This window comes from Prionailurus viverrinus, chromosome D3 (genome assembly GCF_022837055.1).
Source record: "Prionailurus viverrinus isolate Anna chromosome D3, UM_Priviv_1.0, whole genome shotgun sequence".
Taxonomy (NCBI): domain Eukaryota; kingdom Metazoa; phylum Chordata; class Mammalia; order Carnivora; family Felidae; genus Prionailurus; species Prionailurus viverrinus.
This window is the reverse complement of record NC_062572.1, coordinates 29,001,234-29,018,100: the sequence shown is the minus strand read 5'-3', so window position 1 is coordinate 29,018,100 and position 16,867 is coordinate 29,001,234. Positions and strand designations below refer to the sequence as shown.

Sequence of the window (16,867 nt, the reverse complement as noted above, 5' to 3'; positions counted from 1 at the left end):
GTGTTTCTAAAGCAATAATTTTAATTTTAAGAGAACCCAAGTGAGCCTTTTGGTGCCTCGGTGACCATTGATGGTGTGACCTATGGATCCGGAACTGCAAGCAGCAAAAAACTTGCGAAGAATAAAGCTGGTAATGTGCCTATTTGGGTGTCAGAGACCCATGTTACCTACTGTGTCTGCCTCTCCCCTTAGCTGGGGAGGGCTGGGGGTAGAGCAAATCCATTTTATTTATGTAATCATCTATCTTGGTTTTTTAAAAGTATGTGCTCTTTGGAAAAGACTCAAGTAGAGGAAGCAAAGTGTGAGAAATAAAAGTAGAAAATGCAGACCTCTGCTCGGTGGAGGCTGGGCCAGAATCCTCCAACCTTGTCCCCACCACTCACAGAGCTGACTAGGCTGTGCCTAGCACGCATACTAGAGCGGGTTTGTATTTAAACTGAGCAAAACGAGGGCATCTTAGGAGATGACAAACAGGTGGAAACATATGCAGTCAGCATTCTCCTTGGAATGTGCGAGGACGATTTCCTGAGTCCTTCAAACCGCCATTCATTGAACATAGCCTGTCAGATCCCTGGGAAGGCCTATGTTTCTGGTTAAAATGGAAACCGTTCTGCCTCACCATTAGGATTACTTGACCTCTTCTTGGGAGTAGAGCACATTGCATGGTACATATTGGGTGTACCCAGACACTGGCGCCCACAATTCCATTCTTGAGGTTTCTCTGTTGTGTCCTCCAAAGCATGAAGCATGTTGGTTTATCACATTCTCACCAGGTCTCGAGGGTGGTGAAAGTGCTTTTGCTCACGTGACTCAGAATTTCCTTTGGAGTTGCTTTCTTTGGTGATGTATGCTGAGGATGATTGGGAGAATACGTTACTTTCTATCCTTTGGTCACGGGTTCTCCCTCAAGGCCTGCTGTCCATTTTAGGCAGAGAACTGACAAAAGCCTTTTTCAGCTCAACAAACTGGTGCTGCTAAGGTCATGGGGCACATAACCAGTAGAGTGGGGCTCATTGTGGGAGTGAAACGTCCTGGCAGTGGGGCTCTGCTCTCCCCATGTGCAAGGATCCACTTCTCTGCCCAGACCCCAACTGCTCTCTTGATACCTCACTCGGATGTCTTGCCAGCACCTACAACTCTACAGGGTCAGACATTTGCCCCTCCCCTGTTCTGCAGCACCCCCCACTTCCCCACCCCAGTGGTGAGTGGCAGCCCTGCTCACGCAGAAACCTGTGCTCAGCATTGAGTCATCCCTCTGCTCCATCCTGCAGATGCTTTCTCCAAAGTATCTGTCCAATCGCTCTGCTTTTCCCTGTCACACTCAGCAGCCTGCTCACTCCTCAGGCCTCGCTGCCTGGCCTGCTACAAGTACCTCAGGGCAAGAGTACACACAGCTTGGTGTGGCTTACAAGGCTGCCCACAGTCTTAACGCTTGTCCCGCGGCCTCCTTTGTTTAGGATGTGCACCTCCCGTCCTCTGCTCTCCCTGCCTGTGAAGTGCTATTTGCTGTTCCCCAGGGCCCTTGCTTTCCTCTGAGCCGTGGGTACTCTGGCCCTACACAGGAGTCAGCATGTAGCTTGCTCTGGAGTTAGGAAGCAAGCTGGGCCTGAGCCCTCACCCTTGGGGTTTTTCTTTTCATAGCCCGAGCTACGCTGGAGATCCTTATCCCTGACTTTGTCAAACAGACCTCTGAGGAAAAGCCCAAAGACAGTGAAGAGCTTGAGGTGAGTGTTGTGATCCTGCCCTGTTTGGAGCTGTGGTCCCAGTGCAGTGTCCACACCCCACCCTCCTCACTAGTGCAGGTTATGCTTACGGATTTAGTCACCCAAGCTCTAGGTGATTTTGTTTTGTTCATATTTTATAAAAGGGGAAATTAGCTTGTCTTTGTGCAAACAGGGGGAAAGGTGTTATTTTTGTCAGAGATTTTTGTCCCGTGTCTTGCAGTGAGTGGTAAAGAATGTGCATAATAAGTGTATACGGGAGTTCGTCAGCTCTACCCTGACTGGAGATCCATGGTGAGAATGAAACTTTGAGACTGTCTGTAAAAGTTATGTCGTTCTTTGTATTAAGAACTACTTAAAACTACTTGTGAACTTTCTTGGGTAAATATGATAAAATGGATATTTGTAGTAAGGGCTTCTCAAATTCTGAGGAAGGTGTTCTTTTTTATAAGTTCATTAAAAATATTTTTTTTTAAGTTTATTTTAGAGAGAGAGGGCATGAGTGAGGGACAGAAAGGGAGAGAGAGAGAATCCCAAGCAGGCTCTGTGCTGTCAGTGCAGAGCCCAATGTGGGGCTCAGACTCAAACCATGAGATCATGACCTGAGCCAAGATCAAGAGTCGGATGCTTAAGCAACTGAGCCACTCAGAAGCCTCTCTAACAGTTTTATTGATATGTAATTTATATACCATGAGTTTTGCTCTTTTAAACCGTACTGTTGAGTGGATTTTTGTGTATTCAGAGTTGTACAATCATCGCTTGCAGTGTTCTAATCTTAGAATATTTTCATCTCTCTGGGAGGAAACCCCATACCCATTAGCAGTCACTCCTAATTCTCCCTGTTCCTTGCCCCTCAACCCCTGGCGACCCCTAATCTCTCTGTCTTGATGGATTTACTAGTTCTGGACACTTCATACCAATGGAATCATATGACATGTGGTCCTTTGTGGCTGGCTTTTATTTACCATGCTGTCTTAGCTGTAGGTTTTATCAGATTGAGGAAATTTCCTTCTGCTCTTGGTTTGCTGGGAGTTTTTTTTAGGAATGGATGTTGGATTTTGTCAGATGTTTTTCCTGCTTATACTGAAATGATTGTCAGGTTTTTGTTTTTTACTTTAGTCATGTGGTGGTATATTGCATAGGTTTTTGAATGTTAAACCAACCTTGGATTTCTGGAATAAATCCCACTTAGTCATGGTGCACATAAGTTTGATGTGTTGCTGGATTTAGCGTGCTGGTATTTTAAGGACTTTTGCAGCTATATTTATAAGGAATACTTGTCTGTAGTTTTCTTGTGATGTCTGGTGTTGGTGTTGGGGTAATACTGTCTTTACAGAATGCGGTGGAAACTGTTCCTTTCTCTACTATTGGTGTGGAATATTTCGTGAAAGGTTGGTAGTAATTTTTTAAACATTTGATAGAATTCACCAGTGAAACCATCTGAGTCCAGACTTGAATTTGTCTGAGGTTAGTTAATTACTAATTCAATCTTTTCACTTTTACCTCTGTTCAAATATCCTATTCCTTTTTGAGCTGGTTTGGAAACTTTGGGTTTTTATAGGAATTTTTCATTTTGATCTAGACTAATTCTTTGGCATACATTTATTCATAGTGTTCCATTATGATCCATGTTGTTTTGGTAAGTTTGTGCTGCTCCTGCTTTCATTACTGATTTTAGTAGTTGAGTCCCTCTTTTTTTCTCTTGGTCAATTTAAAGTTTGTCAGTGTTGTTGATCTTTCAAAGATCTAACTTCCGGTTTTGTTGATTCCCCCTCCCCCCCCACAATAGCTTTGTTACTGTCTGTTTCATTTATTTCTGCTGTAGCCTTTGTTTCCTTTCTTCTGCCAACCTTAGGTTTAGTTTGTTTTTCTTTTCTAGAGTCTTCAGAGTATTGATTGGAGATCTTTTCTTTTTATTTATTCCATTTAATTTTCTTATTTATTTATTTATTTATTTATTTATTTATTTATTGAGAGAGAGAGAGAGAGAACACACGAGTAGGGGAGAGGGGCAGAGGTAGAGAGTGTGAGAGAGATTCTTAAGCAGGCTCCATGCTCAGGGCTCAATCCCACAACCCTGGGATCATGACCTGAGCTGAAATCAAGAGTCAGGTGCTTAACTGACTCAGCCACCCAGGTGCCCCCTGAGATCTTCTTTCTAAATATTGGAGCTTGGGCTATAAATTTTTTTCTATGTACTACTTTAACTGCGGCCCATAAGCTCTAGTGTGTGTTCTATTTTTTGTTCACCTCAAAGTGTTTTTCTCATTTCTCTTGTGGTTTCTTCTTGAACCATTGGTTATTTTAGGAATGTCTACTTTCCATCTATTTGTGAATTTCCCAAATTTCCTTTAGTTATTGATCTTTAATTCCAGTGCGGTTCAAAAACATAGTTTGTATGATTCCAGTCAGTCTTTTAAATTCATTGAAGTTTGTTTTATGACCTAACATACGATTTGCCCTAGAGAATGTTTTATATGCAAGTGTACCATGGAGTGAACCAGATGCCTGTTAGGTCTAGTTGGTGTATAGTGTTATCTTCCTTTGTTGGTCTTCTGCCTAGTTCTTCTATCCGTTCTTGAATGTGGGTATTGAGAGTCTTCTGCTGTTGTTATTGAATTATAGCTTCTTTCAATTCTGTTTTTGCTTCATGTATTTTGGGGCTGTTGGTAGCTACATATATGTTGGTGGTATTGGGAGGTAATTAGAAATGTATGTTTGGTCTTTGTTCTTGGTTCCTGGTGCAGAGCTTCTAATGTAATACAGTACATTAATGTGTTTTTTGTCCCCATTTTTTTAAAAAGCTGCAGGTTGATAAAGGTGAATGTTTTTTGTTATTTTTAACAGACTCCTTTTTTTAAGATTTTTTTCCCATTTATTTATTTATGAGAGAGAGGGAGAGAGAGAGAATCTCATAAGGGGCAGAGAGAAAGGGAATCCCACACAACAATGACAGTGCAGAGCCCGAAGTGGGGCTCGAACTTGCCTGAAGCCGCGCTCAAACTCACGAACTGTGAAATCATGACCTGAGCCTAAGTCAGATGCTTAACTGACTGAGCCACTCGGGCACCCCTTAACAGGCCCCTTTCAACCACATCTGAGTTTATGTTAATGAAGTAGCTTTTGGACCATTCCTTTGGGTGGGAGCTGGTTGCCCAGGGAATTTACCATCTAATTAGAGGGTTGGGACTTTCAGGGGCCTCCCCCTCCTGTGTGTTTGGGGGGAGGCACTGGATGTTGAGCTAATTGCTAATGGCCAATGAGGTAATCAGTTATGCCTGTATAGTGAAGCCTCCATTAAAAAACTCTTAACTGAAGGGGTTCAGAGAGCTTCTTGGTTGATGAACACATTGAGATGCTGAAAAGATGGCAGGCTCAGAGAAGGCATGGAAGCTCTGTACCCCTTCTTTTATACTTGCCCTATTTATCTTTTCCATCTGGCTGTTTCTAAGTTACATCCTTTTGTAATAAAGCAGGGCTCTAGGAAGTAAAACGGAGGAAGGGTTGGGAACTGCCAGTATATAGCTGCTCAGTCAGAAGCACAGGTGACAACCTGGACTTGAGGTTAGTGGCAAGTGGTGGCAATAGTCTTGTAGGACTGAGCCCTTAATCTGCAGGATCTGCTTTAACTCCTGGCAGTTACCATTAGAACGGCTTGGTGTGGAAACACATTCATTTGGTGTCACAAGTGTTCAAACCAGAAGTCAGTTCTATTTAATGTTTATAATGGTTATGTCACCTTGATGGATGGACTCTTTGTCATTATTAAATATCCTTTATCTTTAGTAACAGGTTTTGTCTTAGTGTCTTAGAGTCAGTTTTCTCTGATATAGTCATTCCTACGTTTTTTTTTTTTTTTAATTTTTAATATTTGTTTATTTTTGAGAGAGAGACAGAGTGTGAGCAGGGAGAGGCAGAGAGAGAGGGAGACACAGAATCCAAAGCAGGCTCCAGGCTCTGGGCTGCCAGCACAGAGCCCAATGTGGGGCTTGAACTCATGAACCATCAGATCATGACCTGAGCTGAAGTCAGACGCTTAACTGACTGAGCCACCCAGGCGCCCAGTCATTCCTACTTTCTGATATGTCTTTCCATCCTTTTACCTTTAACCCGTCTGTGTGTTTGAACCTAAATTGTGTTTCTTCTACACAGCATAAAACTGGGTTTTGTTTCTATGCATTCTGTCAAATCTCTGCCTTTTGATCAGAGTTTAATAAATTTGTTTTTTAAAGATTTTATTTTTAAGTAATCTCTGCACCCAATGCAGGGCTTGAATTTATAAGCGTAAGATCAAAAGTCACATGCCCCACCGACTAAGCCAGCCAGGTGCCCCTTTTAAATAAAGTTAATCAACTTTTTTTTCTTTTTTTTTTTCTTTTTGGAGGGACCTTAGTCAATTGAAATGTAATTACTGATAAGGTAGAATTGATATATACCATTACACTGTTTGCTTTCTGTTTTATGTCTTTTTGTTCCTCAGTTCCTTCGTTACTGCCTCTTCTGTTTTAAATACTTTCTAATGTACCACTTTAATTCTCTTGTTTCTTTCACTGTATATACATATATTTTTAAATTTTTTTAACATTTATTTATTTTTGAGAGACAGCATGAGCAGGGGAGGGGCAGAGAGAGAGGGAGACACAGAATCTGAAGCAGGCTCCAGGCTCTGGAGCCTGACGTGGGGCTTGAACTCACAAGCCGTGCGATCATGACCTGAGCCGAAGTCAGACACTTAACCAACTGAACCACCCAGGCGCCCCTCCCTGTATATTTTTAAGTTATTTCCTTGGTGATTGTCATAGGGTATAACAGTAACATCTAAACTGAAAACAATCTAGTTTGGACTAATGCCAACTAACTTCAGTTGTATATAAAAATTTTGCTCCTATAGCTTTATTTATCATCACCTTTATGTTTATGTTGTCACAAATTACCTCTCTGTATGTTGTGTGTCCACAAACATGGATTTATAATTATTGTTTTACGTAGTTGTCTTTAAATCCTTTTTTTTTTTTAATGTTTATTTTTGAGAGAGACAGACAGTGAGTAAGGGAGGGTCAGAGAGAGAGGGAGACACAGAATCCTAAGTAGGCTCCGGGCTCTGAGCTGCCAGCACAGAACCTGACACAGGGCTCGAACCCACAAACCGTGAGATCATGCCGTGAGCTGAAGTTGGATGCTTAACCGATGGAGCCACCCAGGCGCCCCTAAATCTATTTTTTTTAATGTTGGTTTATTTTTTTCTTTTCTCTTTTTTTTCTCTCTTTTTTTTTTTAATGTTTATTTATTTTTGAGACAGAGACAGAGCATGAATGGGGGAGGGGCAGAGAGAGAGGGAGACACAGAATTGGAAGCAGGCTCCAGGCAGAACCTGATGTTGGGCTTGAACTGACAAGTTGTGAGATCATGGCCTAAGTCAAAATTGGACTCTGAGTCAACTGAGCCACCCAGATGCCTCTATATAGTTGTCCTTTAATTCAGAAAGGAAAAACAGAATTAGAAACAATATTGTTTATATTGTCTTTTATTTACCATAGTTAGCTTTGTTTTTTGTAATGCCCTCAATTTGTTTATGGTCTACAGTGTCCTTTTATTTTGGCCTGAAGGCTCTTCAGTATTTCTTGGAGGGCAGTTCTACTACCTGTGGATTTTCTGTTTTTGTTTATCTGAGAATGTCTTAACAATTCCCTTTTAAAAAAAATTTTTTTTAAATGGTTATTTTTTGAGAGAGAGAGAGTATGAGTGGGTGAGGGGCAGAGAGAGAGGGGGAGACAGAATCTGAAGCAGGTGCCAGGCTCTGAGCTGTCGGGACAGAGCCTGATGTGGGTGCTCAAACCCATGAACCATGAGATTGTGACCTGAGTTGCAGCTGGACGCTTAAATGACTGAGCCACCCAGGTGTCCCTTAATGATTCTCTTTTTGAAGCATAGTTTTGCTGGCTGGGTATAGAATTTTTTTTAAGTTTATTTACTTTGAGAGAGAACCAGGGAGGGGCAAAGAGATAGGGAGAGAGAGCAAGAATCCCAAGCAGGCTCCACACTCAGTGCAGAGCCCTGTGCGGGGCTCAAAGTTAACAACCGTGAGATCATGACCTGAGCCAAAATCAAGAGTTGGACGCTTAACTCACTGAGCCACCCAGGCACCTCTGCATATAGAATTCTTAGTTGACATTGTTTTTCTTCATAGTGGTGATCTGTCTGCCTTCTGGCCTCTATAAGGAATGAGAAATCGGCTGTTAATCTTACTGAGAATCATGTTATTGATGAGTTGTTTCTCGTACTGTTTTCAGATTTTGTCTTTGGCCTTTGACAGAAATGTGTAGGTATAGATTTCTTTAGTTTATTCTTTTTGGAATTTGTTGAGCTTCTTGGATACGTAATGTTTTCCATCTTTAAGAAGTTTCAGCCTTTATTTTCTCATAATTTTTTTTGCCCTTTAGTATCCTCTTTTTCTGGGAATCCCATTATAGGTAACCTAGTACACTCATGGTATCCCACAGGTCTATGGGGCACTGTTATTTATTTATTTATTTTCTTTGTCTTAATTGATAGTCTGGTGAGATACTGTTCTTATGCTTTCCTTTAATTCTTAGATGTGGTTGTTTGTTTTAGTTTTTTGAGCATATTATAGCTGGTTTATTTTATTTATTTTTTAATGTTTATCTTGAGAGAGTGTGCAAGCATATGCATGAACACTTGAGTGGGGGAGGGGCAGAGAGAGAAGGAGAGAATCCCAAGCAGGCTCCAAGCTGTCAGCGCAGAGCCTGATGTGGGGCTTGATCCCACGAACTGTGAGATCATGACCTGAGCCAAAATCAAGAGTTGGACCCTTAACTGACCAAGCCACCCAGGTGCCCCTCCTCAAGGATGGTTTGTATTGACTACTTTTCTTCATCTTGTATGGCATATACATTTGTGTTTTAGTTCATGTCTCGTTAAACCTGGGCATTTTAAATAATGTGGCAACTGTGGGTATCAAGATTACCAGTTAGAGGACAATTTTTTTTTTTTAAATATTTATCATTTTTGAGAGAGCACAAGCAGGGGAGGGGCAGAGAGAGAGGAGGAGACATAGAGTCTGAAGCAGGCTACAGGCTCTGAACTGTTAGCACAGAGCCTGATGCAGTACTCAAACCCACTAACCACAAGATCATGCCCTGAACTGAAGTCAGACCCTTAACCGACTGAACCACCCAGACATCCCAAGGACATATTTCTTGCCTCACAGCTCTGGAGACTGGACATCTAAACTCAAGGTGTCAGCAAGGTTGGTTTCTTCTGAAGGCTAGGAGAGAAAGATCTCTTTCAGGCCTCTCTCTGTTTGGAGATAACAGTTGGAGATAACTGATAACAGTCCTTCTCCTTGTACTGTGTGTTTGTTTCTGAATCTGTTTATAGGGACAGTAGTCATATTGGATTAGGGCCCACCCTAATGACCTCATTTTAACTTGATTATGTCTGTAAGGACCTTATCTGCAAAAAAGGTTATATAATGAGGTACTGGAAGTTAGGATTTCAGCCTATCAATATGTGGGTGGACAGAATTCAACCCATAATAGTGTGACTTTCCTAGACTATTTTGTGAAATCCAAGTCAGAGATTTCCTGACCTAAATCAGTAAGTCTCCCAGCCTTTGCTAGGGGCCTCTTTATGCATGTTGGGGTCACCTTTAATGCTATAGTAGTTGACATTGTGCCTTAGCCTTTACTTCCTTCCCACTTGCACAGAGCTTCTGAATCAATCAGGAGATTTGGGCCTTCCCAGGTCTTTCCTGGGCATGCAAGTGGCCACCTAGATCTCCAGACAAGTTGGAGCTTTTCAAAGCCTCTTAAGGGCATCTCATTCTCTAGCTTTTCCTTTTATGTTTTCTGACCTGCCTCTTGCTTGCCAGCTGGTATCCCAACCTCAGGCAACTGCAGTATGAAACAGTTGCCACTGATTATTTTTGATAGATTTCCTGGGGAATTGGGCTGTTTTCACCGAATGAACTCTGAGTTGGGTCGCATAAAGGCAAGTTTTACAATGAGCTTTTCTGTAGAGCTGCCACATGGACCAGACAGCAGTGGTTCTCTGGGCTTGGGGTGTTGGGGAACCAGTTTGCCTTCTTCAGTGAACCAGCCTTGCTGGTTCCCAAGGCTACCACAGAGCTGGGAAGAGAAGACAGGAATGGGCCAAATTTTATAAATAAAATGCTACAAAGCTCATTGTTCTTAGCAAAATTCAGCCATTTTTTTCTTGAATAAATGCTCCCCAGATTGTTGTCTTTAATTTCCAGAATTCTGAAAAAGTTGATTTTGACAGTTTTAGTCAGTGTTCTTGTTGATCCTGTGGAGGAGCAAAATTTGGAGGTTTTTTTATTCTGTCACCCTAGAACTGGTATAGGCTGCGTTTAAAACTTTTTTTCAAAAACAAAAAAGACAAAATATAAAACAGTATTCACCTGGGTGACTCAGTTGGTTAAGTCTGACTTCAGTTCAGGTCATGATCTCATGGTTTCAAGCCCCACATTGGGCTCTCCTATCAGCGAGGAGCCTTTTTCTGATCCTCTGTCCTTTCTCTCTGCCCCTCCCCTACTCGGACGGGTGCACACTCTCTCGAAAATAAATTGACGTTAAAAAAACTAAACATTTTTTCCAATCTTTTTAGACTGAGACTATTCTAAAATATGGTAAAGTGCCCATGGCAGTTTAAATTGCACTCGGGTGTCTATTTTTTGTGCTTTATTGTCATAGATGGGTCATAGACAGATCACAGAGCCCACTCAGCAAACAAAATCTCAAAAAGGCTAGCTCCTCCAGGAAAAATCACATTTTCAACTTTATTTCTCAATAACCTAACTATGGAACAGTGGTTGTTCAGGGAGGTTTCCAAGGCATGTTGGAGAACTTGTTACCTACACCTCTACCCATAGCCTGCCAAGGCCCTTAGGATTGGTTGTTGCAGTTTATGGTGCATGGGCTATATAGGTTGCACGCCACCATTCTCTGATACGGGGTAGCAGAAACTGGAAGGGGTAGCTATGGTTCTGGTGCTGGGAGTCAGCTTGGCCTACGCAAGCAGGGGATGTGCGGCTCCAGGAGCCTTTTTGGAAGATGGAGCTTTGCTTTGTCATAGCAGCTCATCTGAGTAGCCTCTGCTGTTGCCCAATGCGGTGGGGATGTGTGTCTTACCTGTCTAAGCATGCAGCACCCACGCCCCACTGCCTGTGGCTATTGTGGTAAAGTTTAAAGTAACTCAGTAAATTATAGTTGATTTAAGAAATTTTTGACATGTTGAGATAATGGAAAATTCTCCAGGGTTAGTACAGCAAGTGTTAGGAACACCTGGTTTCAAGATAAGATCCAAGATGGTCTCCATTTAGTGTTGTGGCCTCTAAGATACCAGCATCTGGCTTGGTTGGTTATTAACTGAATGAATTAGCATTTCAGTCCAGTTTTTAATCTGAAAGTCTCTGTGCTTACTGTTGGCTTTAGTTCACTTTTGTATTTGGCACCATTGTAGTTCCCTAAGCAGGGACCTCCCAGTTTCATTCTGGCCAGCTTAGGGACCCAGGGGTGTTCCATGGCTCTCCCAGCCTTGTGTGTTGAAGAGTGGTCTGTCGCTCCAGTTACCTGCTCTGTCCCAGCTGCTTTTTGCAGTCCCACCACCTGCATGTGGCCTCATATGTGGCTGTCTGGTGGTATACACTCTTGGAGGGCTACAAGCTTGCCCCAGACTATGATGTCAACCCTGTCTCTACCTCATGCTTGGTGGTCAGAGACTGGTGGTTACCTCTTCTCTAGAGTGCATGGTTTTGATGATGACCAGCTGGCAGTCTTTGTGCTCAGTTCTTTCATTTTCCACCTTTCCTCCTGCCCTGTACAGTCTGCAAGGTCATTGTGGCTGCACCCTTGTCCCTGGAGCCTTTTACCAGCACCTCTAGTGAGGCGTCTGCTGTGACAGAGACTGCAGGTTTCTGGAATTTGTGCCTCAGGTTGTGCTGGATAGTAGGAAGATTCAGGATCTGGCCATGTACTCTGGGGCTCTTCTGGAAAGTGAGGGATCTTTCCAGAAATAACATCAGAAAGTAGCCTGAGAGGGGTTCCTGGGTGGTTCAGTTGGTTGGGTGTCCAACTTCAGCCTAGGTCATGATCTCGCTGGTCCCGAGTTCTGGCCCCACAGCAGGCTCTGTACTGACAGCTCGGAGCCTGGAGCCTGTTTCGGATTCTAGGTCTCCCTCTCTGTCTCTGCTCCTACCCCACTCACACTCTGTCTTTCTCTCTAAAAAATAAATAAACATTAAAAAATTAAAAAAAAAAGAAAAGGCAAGCTTGAGAGAGGAGGTCTTCCCAGGTAGAGGAGGCTATGTGGGCAGCTCGGAAATCCCAGGTATAAAAGTTCCCTTGTACACACAAGGGACTTTTTCATGTTGGTTCTCCAATTCTCTGACACCAGCTAGGTGTCTGCAACTTTGCTCAGTTCTTACACTATTTACATGGAGTTGGCTCAGTTCCAGAAGACTGCCCATACTTCACATTCCAGCCACAAATGGGGTGCGCAGGCCACCCACATTGACCAGCCAACTACAGATTCAGGGGTTTCCATGACTTCCCTTGGGTTCATTAATTTGCTTGAATGAGAACTTTTTTAGAATTTGCTCTCAGAACTCAGGGAAACTCCTTACGTTTACTGGTTTATTATTAAGAATACAAATGGATAGCCAGATGAAGAGGTGCTTAATCATGGTTGGTCTTTCTGGTGACCAGCCCCCTCATGAAGCTGTCTAGGCTCTGCCCCCCACCATACCTAATTAGCATAAACTCAGATGAGGTCCAGAGGGACTCCTTTGAATAATAAAAGATACTCCTATTAGGAAATTCTAAAGTTTTAGGCACTCCCTGAACTGGATACAAGGACCAGATATGTGTCTGATGACCAAAAATGTCCTCATCCTCTGGAGAGGTTTTTCTTTACACTTAGAATTTAATTGTATATGTGTGTACTTATTTCCCATTTTAAAATTTGTCAGAGAAGAAAGTAGCTTTTCTGTCAGGTTGAAGGTACTAGAGCAGCACAATCATGACTGATAGGAATTGCTGTCTTGCTCCTGAAAAATTGTGACAGTGTTTCTGTCACATCCATGTCAGTAGCTTGGTGGGTGGGTGGTGGTGCCCTTGTGGAGGTGTGGCTCCAGAGTTCCAGCTGTGGGGGCAGGATGCCAAGGTTGGCTGGGCAGGCCCTGGTTCTTTGGGAGCTCTCGCTATGCACTGCTGTCCTTGAGGTACAGTGGCACAAAGTCCACATGCAGTGGTGGTGTGGATATAGAATATCCAGAATTCTAGAATTGCCATGGAAGCAGAGGCTCAGGGCATAGCATGTTTGGTGTTGATTAACAGATGAGCAGAACTGGTACTGAGCCTTTTCACAAGACCTGGGGTGATTTCTTCTTAGTATTTTATAGCTTTTTAGGTAGCTGTGGGTTGTGGTTGGTTCATGCTTGTTCTAGAATTTAGGCATTAGTGACTTGGTTTTTTTTGGTTCCCTTCCCCCGCCCCCGACCAATTTAGGTTTTAATAGAGAGTTCGGGGCACTTAGGTGGCTCGATTGGTTAAGTGTCCGACTCTTAATTTTGGCTCAGGTCATGAGATTGAGCCCTCCATCAGGCTCAATACTGATAGTGTGGAGCCTGCTTGGGATTCTCTCTCTCCCTCTCCCTGTGTCCCTCCCCTGCTCGTGTGTGTTCACAGTTGCTCACTTTCTCAAAAAATTTAAAAAAATTATAGAGTGGTAAATGCACTTTTTGGTACACTTCTGTGAATTTTGAAACGTGTAGTTTTGTCATGTAACCAACAGCACAATCAAGACATTTTCAAATGTTCTCCCCCTCCCAGTTTTCTTAAACTGCCCCTTGTGCCCCTTTGTAGTCAAAACTTTCTTTTTATCCTGGTAGCCACTGAGCTATCTCTGTAGGTTAGCCAATTCCCAAATGTCTTATCAGTGGAGTCACAGGGGTAGCCTTAGAACCAAGCTCCAACTCAGTGATGCACTTGAGAATCATCTGTGTTGGTGCTGGTGTCGATGGTTGGGTAATTTTTGCTGCTGAGTGTGCCTACTGCAGGGCAGTGCCTAGTATGTTCTTCTCACTTGAGGGGTGTTGAGTGCATTTCCATTTTTGGGTGATTAGCATTTGGCTGCTGTGAGGCTCTCCGGTTTTCCACGTGAGTGTAGCTAAGCACCCAAGATGGCCTTGCTGGGCTGTATGATAAGTATATGTCCAACTGGGTGCCTTTGCATGTCTGTCGAGCCAGATGAGCATGTGTGTGGGGGTCTATCTCTGTACTCTGTCTCCTTGATCTGTGTGACCTTTCACCAATGCCATACCTTCTTGATGACATGAATTCTTGGAATCTGTGCGAACCCTCAAACTTTGTTCTTTTTCAAAAGCACTCTTTGGTTATTCCAGCTACTTTTCCCTTCCGTATAGAAACAGTTATGTTAGTACAAAAAGTTCTGTTGAGATTTTGATTGGAATTGTGTTACATCTGTAGATAAATTTGGAGAGAATGGACTTCCTAACAGTATTGAGTCTTTCAGTTCACAAACCCAGTGTATCTCTCCATTTATTGAAGTCTTTGATGTCTTTTATTAGTGTTTGGTCATTTTTAGTATGCAGATCTTTCACATGTTTTACTAGATTTGGACTTGAGTATTTCACATGTGTTTTGGAGCTGTTGTGAGTTTAGTTTCAGTTCTGTTGATTGCTAGTGTATAGCGATCTCATTTACTGTCGTATATTGATCGTATGTCTTGTGGCTTTGCTGAACTGCTTTATTAGTTCCAGTAGTTTTTCTGTAGATTTCTTTGGGATTTCTGTGTACAGACCAGGTTGACTGTGATGGTTTGATTTCTTCCTTTCCAATCTAGATGCCTTTTGTTTCTTTTTCTTGCCTTACTACTCTGACTAGAAGCTCCATTACATGTTGAGTAGCAGTGGGGAGAGTGGACATCCTTGTCTTGTTCCTGATCTTGGGGTGAAGCATACAGTCTCTGACCATTGAATATGATGTTAGGTGTTAGTTGTTTGTTGATGCCCTCTATCAGGTTGAGGAAGGATTTTTCTATTCCTTACCAATTGATATTACAGACTTTTTCCTCCTTAATTTGTTGATATAATGTATTATGTTGATTGATTTTTTTTTTTTTTTAATGCATTCCTGGGCTAAGTCCTTTCTTGGGCATGGCATAGATTTGTTTTTATGTGTTAATGGTTACAAATTGCTAATACTCTATGTAGGATTTTTACACCTGTGTTTATGAGGATTATTAGTTTGTAGTTCTCTTTGGTGTTAATAAGGGTACTGCTAACATCATAAAATGAATTGGCAATTGTCCCTCCTCTTGTGGTGTTTTGAAAGATTGTCTAGAATTGGTATCATTTTTTTTTTTTTTTTCTTAAATATTTGGTAGTTGTTGCCAATGAAACGATCTGAGTGTGGAGTTTTCTTTGAAGGGACCTTTTAACTACAATTTCAACTTCTTGAATAGAGCAGTTTGGGTAATTTGCACTTTTCAAGGAATTGGTCCATTTTATTTAAATTGTTGGGTTTATGGGTGCTGGTCTGTCTGTGGTGCTCTCTCGGTCTTTCAGTATCTGTTGGGCACCAGTGATCCAAACTTCTTCTGTACTGTTGTCATTGGGCCACTTCTGCCCTTTGTACTATAGTCTCTATATGCTCCTTGCAGGTTAACCTGCAACATGTGACTGTGGCTCTTGGTGCAGGTAATTGTGGTATGGGCCTTTGCCAGCATCTGTTGGATATCTTTGGGCTTCTTAGTGTGTGTTCTTCTGCCATGTGTGTGTCTGCCTCGGCTCTGTCAGGGAGGATCGTGGGTACACACTTGCTCAGTCTGACCACAGGTCCACAGCCCAGGTGCCGACTGCTGGTTAGAGACTGGGTTATCAAAAGGCTGAAATGAGAGAGCCAGCCACCATGGATGGGTCGGCTGCCTGGCTAGCCACTAAGGTCTAGGGCCTGATGTCTTGGTGAATAACTTTCCCTGGAAACTGATCCATGCTGATGCAGATGCTCGTAAGTGGAGGTATCTTGTGGGGACCTGTTGGAAACTGTAGCCAAATGAGAGTAGGGAGATTTCTAGCTCACCAGAATCAGCAATTCCCTTTAGAAATGGCACCTTGCTTTCCTTGACTCAGTCACAGTCCGCTGAGAGAGGAACCCCTGCCTCCCTGCCCAGAGTAGTGTTCTTGTAAGTGTTGTGTTCTTGTAAGAAGAGGGAGGGAAGTGGAGAGAGGGCTGGGTGGAGTTGGGAGTGATGCTAAAGAAAGCTTGGTGCTGCCAAAACCTGGGAAGGTCCAGAAAGAATCTCTCATAGAGGTTTCAAAGGGAATGTGGCCTGCTGACACCTTGCTTTGGGACTTCTGGCCTCCAGAATTGTGAAAAAATAAATAAGCCACCCACTTGGTGGTACCTTGCTATGGCAACCCCAGAAGCCCAGCAGTCCCCACCAGGGAGGTGGGCTGTGCTGAGTGAACTAGGCCACATCCTCCGTTCACAGAGGGCGGCTCAGCAGAGGCCCAAGTCTGGTTGGGGTTAACGCTGCCTCCTGGCTGCTGCCTGCCTCTGTTGTGCAGAACTTCTCTTTTTTTCCCCTCAACTGGTTAAGTGGTTTCCCATTAACCCTTTAGTTGTTCTGTGATCTGGGCATAGCAGTTGGTCTCAGAGCTAGGACAGGATGACTCTGTGTTTGAAACAGGAGCCAGGCCAGGCCCTTCACAGCCTTCAGAGAGCTTGGCCTTTTTAGAGTGCATCTCTTTTGTCTGATTTACCTTTTGTCTTCTATAATCTCACTTATGATGATCTTCAAAATTTTTTTCTAAGGTTGTCTGTCTTTAGATTTCTAATTGATCAGACTCAGATTCAGAAAAGGCTCCCAGGCAGCACCAGGCTTTGCCACCCCGTTGCAGCATACTCTCCAACCTAGCACAGCACTGCTTGTCCTGTCTCAGAGGGGCCGCTGGACAATGAGGTGGGGGCGCAATGTGCTCTTCAAGGCAGTAAAGATGACAGGAAGCTTCTGGGGGAAGCAGACAGCATGGGGAACAGCTCCGTGAGGCCAGCAGGCTCGGTCCAGCACTTAGGAGTGGCTGC

General features: G+C 43.1%; 1 protein-coding gene across 3 annotated transcripts in view; it reads left to right on the top strand.

The window, feature by feature from the left end:
• The window catches only part of DGCR8 (DGCR8 microprocessor complex subunit), a 36,706-nt gene that overhangs the window by 13,059 nt on the left and 6,780 nt on the right, over window positions 1–16,867 (top strand). For all 3 annotated transcript variants that reach the window (XM_047827127.1, XM_047827125.1, XM_047827126.1), the window contains 2 exons: window positions 32–130; window positions 1,642–1,724. In XM_047827127.1, the coding sequence (XP_047683083.1) occupies window positions 32–130; window positions 1,642–1,724 (182 nt within the window). The remainder of the gene's footprint in view (window positions 1–31; window positions 131–1,641; window positions 1,725–16,867) is intronic.